Source organism: Meriones unguiculatus, chromosome 8, assembly GCF_030254825.1.
Source record: "Meriones unguiculatus strain TT.TT164.6M chromosome 8, Bangor_MerUng_6.1, whole genome shotgun sequence".
Classification (NCBI taxonomy): Eukaryota; Metazoa; Chordata; class Mammalia; order Rodentia; family Muridae; genus Meriones; species Meriones unguiculatus.
This window is the reverse complement of record NC_083356.1, coordinates 109,192,279-109,199,117: the sequence shown is the minus strand read 5'-3', so window position 1 is coordinate 109,199,117 and position 6,839 is coordinate 109,192,279. Positions and strand designations below refer to the sequence as shown.

Here is a 6,839-nt window from a genome sequence, read left to right as displayed (position 1 = left end):
TCACAGTCCTACGTTATTAGTTTTCTTCCCGCCTCACAGAATTTTAGCAATCATTCCTACAGTTTCTATAATGCCTAGGGGCAAGCATTAAAATTAAAAAAGAATCACACCAACTTCTATGCTATGACAATAGTATTTATTAAAATAGTTGTTTTCTCAAGTCTGAACTTTCTCTCACTTTCACCCTGGTTAAATACTGTAACAAGTACTATATATATATGGACTAGAAAGTGGTAACAAAGTAACATGGTAGCAGTGGAAGACATGGCATGCTCTATGACCTTGGGATATTACAAGTGGCGCCTTAGGCAATCTTAAAAAATAATCAGATTTCCTTTCATGTTCTCTGTTTGGTTTAGGGTTACAAGAGTCTGGCTACCGCCGCTGTTTTAAGAGGTAGAACACGTGCTGTCTACTACTTGTTCCTTGTCCGCTGCCTTAATAAGATTCCGTATCTCACTCCGTCTCCCTTTGGTGATGGCCAGACTCTATGGCCCAGAGAGTGAGGCTCCTTGCTAGTTACTACTTGAGATCCATGAACCGGATATCCATGATGAGAAGGAAGTTCTTAGGCAGTGGGCGGGGGGCTGGAGACAAGACAGTAAACACCTGGTGTTCCAGGTCCACACTGGTCACAACTATGAAGCCAGCCACACTGGTCTCAGAAAGGTTCTCCTCTGTGCCCTCTGCAGTGCTGACACTCAGGAGATGGTGCACCATATCTCTGCCAGGGGTCACAGGTACCAACTTGAGCTGATTATCTTCCTGAGACATGCCCAGAGGTAAACAGGAGTCTGGGATGGTGGGTGCCCCAACTTTGTAGATTTTCACATCAGAGAATTTGACATTGAAGGCATGGGGATAGAAACAGCCTCGGAATCCATAGAAATACTCACGGATCCTTTCGTCCCTACATTCCCGCCGGAAGTCCTTGGAGCGTTCTACCACACCCCCTGATTTGGGGAGTAACACAGTTCGAACAAAATGAGGCAGGTCCCTTTTCAATTCGTTGTACAGTCGTTCTTGATCCAGAACAACAACCACATCCACCTCAAAGGCTGAAGCTGCGTGCACCAGGGCCTGGTACCCCGAGCTCTTGACCCAGCCACAGGTGTTGATGACACAGCCACTGACAGAAGCCCTGCGATTCACTTCACACCTCTGGTTGAACACGTCTGCTAGACGGGATGTAATCTGGAAAAGGATCAAAATGAGAACAAAAAACCAGATCAATCTGTCTGCATTTTCTTAGTGTTTTCTTTCTTTTCACCTCCTGTGCACTGACTGTCCGCATGCTGGTATGAGGATGCGAGCCCCCACAGCTGGACGTAAGAGTTACCAGGCTGGGCATCCAGCCAAAAGCCGTGAAACTTCTCGGCAACTGAACTACACCCTCAGCCCTAGCCCCCAATTTTATGCTTTTATGAGACAGAGTGTTAATACAAAGCTCTAGCCTAGCTTCAAACTCCTGAAACCCTTAGCTAGCCTTCCAAGTCTTAGGACTATAGGGATCAGCATTACAATACCAAGTTCAAAATTCATATTTTTAATTACTACGGTTTTGACTCCATAACATGGATTAATTTTGCTACTTCAGCTTCCTTTTTAATTTATTTTTTATTTTTCATTATGTACCTGTATATATGCTTGTGCACATGAGTACAGAGTCCCACAGAGGCCTAAGGCATTAGATCTGTCTGGAGCTGGAGTGATAGGCAGCTGGGAACAGCGTGACATGGGTTCTGGGAACCAAATTGACCCTGAACAGGAGCAGTACTCTTTGGTTTGGTCTGGTTTTTCACCTTCTTTTTGGCAACAGCGTCTCCCTATGTCCTGGACCAAACTCACAGAGATCTGCCCACCTCTGCTTCTGCTAAGATTAAAGGTTTGGCAGACTCTTAATCCTGAGCATGTCTCCAAGCCCTCTGCTTCCTGACTTCTCTCGTAATAATTAATTCCTAATAGAGCCACAAGATATTTAGCAGTCTGAAGCTGACTTAGTTTTAAAATAGTCTTTTCTGAAATCATCTGGCAATAATAGCATACCAAAAAAAAAAATATTCCATATAATATACATACACACACACACACATATATATAACATAATTAAGTTCACAGGGAAAATTTTAAGTAACAAACTCCCCTACTTCCTCCCGATTGCAACTGTTCCCTCCATCCCATTTTAGCTCCAGCTCTGACCTTATTGTAGAGCTTGATGTTGGTGCCAGGAGTGGTAGAGCCAAAATGATACACAAGAGGGGCCTGGATGGAGAACCCTTCTTCTACATCAGCTGGCCGCTCAATGTAGAGGGCCCCCATAGTACCAGGGATGGACACAGAGCCCTGGCCCACATCCAGCTCCACATAAGTAGGCCGGCGGCCCAAGCGCACGGCGTAGTTGAGCAGCAGCCGACACACGGTGGACTTGCCCACATCAGTGGGGCCGACTACCATCACTCGGGGACCTCTCTCCTCTTCCTTCTCCGCCTGCCTCCGCATCTGCTCCAAGGCGGTGTGAGTGTTGAGGTAAAGCAACATAGGGGTGTCCTTAGAGACATAAGCCACCTCGGTCCGGCCACTCAACTGGAGGGAACAGCCATGCCAAGTGAAAACGGCCACCTTGGCACCAGCATCGAAGGTGAATTTCTTGTTTCTGGTCAGCTCTGTGCCAAAGATCTCCGCCATGCCAGCCAACAACTCCAGCTGAACTGACTGCGATGCCTCCACCTCAAATCGAAGTTCCGTTTCTCGTTCTAGTTCAAATTTAGTTGTTGGCTTCTTGTCATCACTGGATTCTTCGCTCATCTTTTCTGTATGGCTGCTGTGCCTATAATCCAGATTAAACATTAGATAAAACCATTACACCAGGCCATCATTCAAAACCTTCCATGAGATGGGTGGGTTGTGGCACACCTATGATCCCAGCACTCAGGGTGGCAGAGTCAACAGGATCTCTGTGAGTTTGAGGCCAGCCTGGTCTACAAAGCGAGTCCAGGACAGCCAAGGCTACACAGAGAAACCCTATCCCAAAAATTAAAAACAACAACAACAAAAACCCTTCCAGTGGTTTCCTCCCTTTATCTTTATCTGCACAGTCCTTACTGCCTCCAGACTCAATGTGTACGGTCTCCCCACAACTACAGTTGGGCAGTTGTTTTGTTTGCTACTTTAGTAGGTAGAATAGTAGTGCAACTCAATAAAAAACCCTGAGTGAATGAATCACTAGGACACAGAGAACTCCCCACGGATCTAACAGGAGACTTGATCTGCGGAGTTTTCCCTCTATCGTTCAATCGGAAAACAAAGTAACAGATGCCCACTCCCCCAACTCTCTTAGCCAACAAGAAACAAGCCTCTGAATAGTATGCACGGAACAGGATACCGGGTTCGGAATCAGAAAACGGCTGCAGGTCCGGCTCTGGGACTTAGTAGTCCAGTCCCTTAACACGTGAACCAACTCCTAGCGGTTCACTCCTCCTCTCTGTCACATGTGGGCTTTTCCACGGCCTCACGTAACAGCGCTGTTCAGGGGACAACAGAGACCACAGCAGAAAAAACAAAACACCGTAAACTGCGGAAGGAGTATAAGTTACTATTTATGATTCTGAACCGCACGTCTAGGTCCAGTACTCGTCGAGGCTAGGTCCGACACCGAAAGCTGCTCCGCCTCCCAGAGGTGAACTGGGGTCCTTCGGCCTTACCTGCACAGCCACAGGCCCGAAATTAGCGTCGCAGAAGCCTCCGGACAGGACGGCAGCCAAACCACGCACAGCGCTCACCTAGATACCAGCCGGAAAGCAAAGGCGTTTCCGCTCTTGCGCAGTGGGAGGAGGCGCGGCGCGTGATGCCTCTTGGGACATGTAGTTAGAGGTGAGTGAGCGCGCCACCGCTTGGCCCTCTGGGAGTTGTGGTTCGAGGATTGTGGCGCGGCTCGCTGGGGTGGGCGGGGCAGCGCCGTCACTTTGTGCGGGAAGACCGCAGCAGGCGGAAAGGAGACGTCGCGGGTGAGCCCACGCGCGGGAGGCGGTTACGAGGTCTCTGCCCATCTGCTGTCCAGGAAAACTAAAGGCAACCAGACAGGGAGAGGCCCCACGGTGTAGATCCTCTGCTCGCCTAAACCACAAGCCAGAATCTGGGGAAGTTAGCCAAACGCAGCTTAAGCAGGAGACCCGGGCCGGGGGAAGGGGCAGGAAGCGGTCCCCCTGCGGCTGTGCACAGCTGACATACAGAAGAAGCCAAGTGTAATTTGTTTTTTCTTTTTCAGAGTCGGGGTGATTCTCCTGCTTTAGGACTCCTGAATGCTGGAATTTACAGATTTGAGCCAACAGCTCAAATTTGAAATTTTTTTCTTTAGTAAACATAGAAAAAAAAATCCATATGATTTCTTTCATTTACCTTAAAAATCAGACATTTTCCAACAAGTTCTGTCAGAGTTTAAACTGTTTCTCTATGTAAATGACAGTTATACAAAGTCAATCATTTACAGCGCTGCTAACCGGTTCCACCACATCTATAATCTACTTTTCATGAGCATGGCCTTTAGAATCTTGTATTAGCTCATTGCTTGACTTTGGATAAATCATAGGCTGCTTTCCCTGAGACATCTCTTGTCTATAAAATGGAAATAATAACAGTACTTGACCTCTTGAAGGTGTTTTGAGATTGGATGAGATATATGTGCTAAGCACAATGCGTACGATATAGAAAATATCTGATATCAGCCCTAAATGTTTATTATAGGCGAGGAGGCTATAATAATCTTACCTATTAGCTGGGTGATGGAGGCAGAGGCAGGCTAATCTCTATTAGTTTGAGGCCAGCCTGGTCTACAGAGTAAGTTCCAGGACAGCCAGGGCTACACAAAGAAACCCTGCCTCAAAAAATAAAAAATAAAAAAATATATGTATTCTAAGTTCTTTCAGGTGCCTGTGTGGCCCTATAAACCCAGGTAGGTGTACTGCCTCCCTAAGATAATGAGAGGCATTTGCCGAAGCACTCGGTTATTAGTGGAGCTGGTTTTTTGTTGTATGTGTTATTAGTGGAGGTGGGCTTTTGTTGTATTTTGTTTTTTTGAGACAGAGCCTCACTCTAGTGCCTGTCCTGGAACTCACCACGTAGACCAGACAGGCCTCTACCTCCTGGTGCTGGACTTGGGCATGTGCCATTATGAGGCTTAAAAGAGGGCCTTTACATGGTGACTTTCCTCTGTCACCTTGACTGGATCAGTAAACACCTTGGATACCAGTGAGGCACTTCTTTGGGCGTGACTGGGAAGAGCTACTCGGAATGTGGCCAGCACCATTTCTTCAGCTGAGGTCCTGGACTGAATCAGAAGAGGAAGAGGAAAAAGCCATTGAAGGACCAGCATCCCACTCTGTCTCCTTCCCGATCCAACGGCATGTGAGCAAGCCCTTTCCACTGCCACACCTCTGTGCTGATGGACTCTGTCTCCTGAACCACGCATCGAAATAAAACTTTTCAGTTGCTTTTTGTCACATATTTGATTATAGCAATAAGAAACACAACTAAAACAGATTGAAACCAAGAGCTTAGGAGGTTGGATCGGTTTATAATAATGAGCAAACAATTACATAGTGTTGGCTGTTAGGTATTGTTCCATGGCTGTGTGCGGTGTACATTCATTTAAATCCAGCCAGAATCCTGTGCAGCACTTATAATTGTCAGCCCGTTTTACAGGGACCACTTTTTAAAGATTTGGATGTATGAGTGTTGTGTGTGTGTGTATGTGACTAAATGAACCACCCTCATACTTAGTTCCTGCAGACATCAGAAGATGATGTTGAATCCACTAGGAATGGAGTGATGGGTGTTTAGGAGCAGCCGTGTGGGTTCTTGAAATCGAATCCAGGACATCTACTAGAGCAAGTGCCCTTAACCCATGAGCCATTTCTCCAGGTACCACACCCAACCCATACTGTTTTGTTTTGTTTTGTTTTAATTTTATCTTCTTTTCCAATTTTTTGAGAGAGGGTTTCTCTGTGTAGCTCTGGCTGTCCTGGAACTCACTCCATCAACCAGGCTGGCCTCAGATATCTGCCTCACAAATGCTGGGTTAAGGCGTGTGCCGTATAAGCAGTTTGTCTTCCTGTATGTGTGCGTTTCGTGTGCATGCCTGATGCCTTCCTAGGTAAGAAGAAGAGGGTCCTCCTGAAACTGGAGTTATCCAGAACTGTGAGGCACAATTGCTCTTAACTGCCTTTCCAGCCCCTGTCTGGTTTGTTTTTAAAGCAGGTGAGTACTTTCGTCATCCTAGCCCACGTGTTGAGTGTAGACTGAGCATAGGGTAGCTTTCTGGTCTACGTTTCTCTTGCTGCTCCTACCTAGCACTCAGTCTTCAGGCAGGAAAGTTGTCACCTCTCCCAGTTTTCTATGGGGATGTGCTTTAGGTAGTCACTGTGCAAACATCAGCTTAGCAAACTTCTAGGCCCTGGAAGTAGCTCATCTTCTTTCTCTGGAATTCATTCCCCCAGTCTGGTTCTTCACCACCACTCTCCCCCTTAAGGCAGTGTTCCCAGTTCCCTGAAGGTCGTTTTTGCTCAGTATTGCTTACCTATCTCAAGCCAAAGTCAAGATGGGCCCTCGCCTCCCTTTGACATTGCTCTCTACTTTGCTTCTTTTTTTCCCCCTAAGATTTACTTATTTATATGAGTGCTCTGTTTTCATGCGCACCAGAAGAGGGAATCAGATTTCATTACAGACCGATATGAGCCACCATGTGGTTGCTGGGAATTGAACTCAGGACCTCTGGAAGAGCAGTGAGAGCTTAACCGCTGAGCCATCTCCAGCCCTCCACTTTGCTTCTTAAATACAAAAAAAAA

At 46.8% G+C, this 6,839-nt stretch overlaps 1 protein-coding gene and 1 long non-coding RNA gene across 4 annotated transcripts; one reads left to right on the top strand and one right to left on the bottom strand.

The window, feature by feature from the left end:
* Nucleotides 1-114: 114 nt before the first annotated feature.
* Clp1 (cleavage factor polyribonucleotide kinase subunit 1) lies at nt 115-3,840 on the bottom strand. Of its 3 annotated transcripts, none has more exons than XM_021642861.2 (3): nt 3,702-3,840; nt 2,200-2,827; nt 115-1,194 (listed from the first exon to the last, which is right to left on the bottom strand). In XM_021642861.2, the coding sequence occupies exons 2-3, from the start codon at nt 2,803-2,805 to the stop codon at nt 523-525; spliced, it is 1,278 nt and encodes a 425-aa protein (XP_021498536.1). In that variant the 5' UTR covers nt 2,806-2,827; nt 3,702-3,840; the 3' UTR covers nt 115-522. The 3 variants fall into 3 exon arrangements, with proteins under 3 accessions (XP_021498536.1, XP_060246341.1, XP_060246342.1); XM_060390358.1 differs by lacking the exon at nt 3,702-3,840 and adding an exon at nt 3,383-3,691; XM_060390359.1 differs by lacking the exon at nt 3,702-3,840 and having other exon boundaries at nt 2,200-2,832.
* A 119-nt stretch (nt 3,841-3,959) lies between these two features.
* LOC132655921 (uncharacterized) lies at nt 3,960-5,487 on the top strand. The gene is made up of 2 exons (XR_009593880.1): nt 3,960-4,004; nt 4,265-5,487. It is a non-coding gene; the product is annotated as an uncharacterized LOC132655921 (long non-coding RNA).
* Nucleotides 5,488-6,839: the final 1,352 nt, after the last annotated feature.

What these genes read in the sequence shown, in the direction of transcription:
- Clp1 (XM_021642861.2), bottom strand. Translation starts at nt 2,805, where the DNA reads ATGAGCGAAGAATCCAGTGATGACAAGAAGCCAACAACTAAATTTGAA. An exon ending in ACATCAAGCTCTACAATAAG is followed by an intron (nt 1,195 to 2,199) that starts GTCAGAGCTGGA and finishes ATCCTTTTCCAG; the next exon opens with ATTACATCCCGTCTAGCAGA.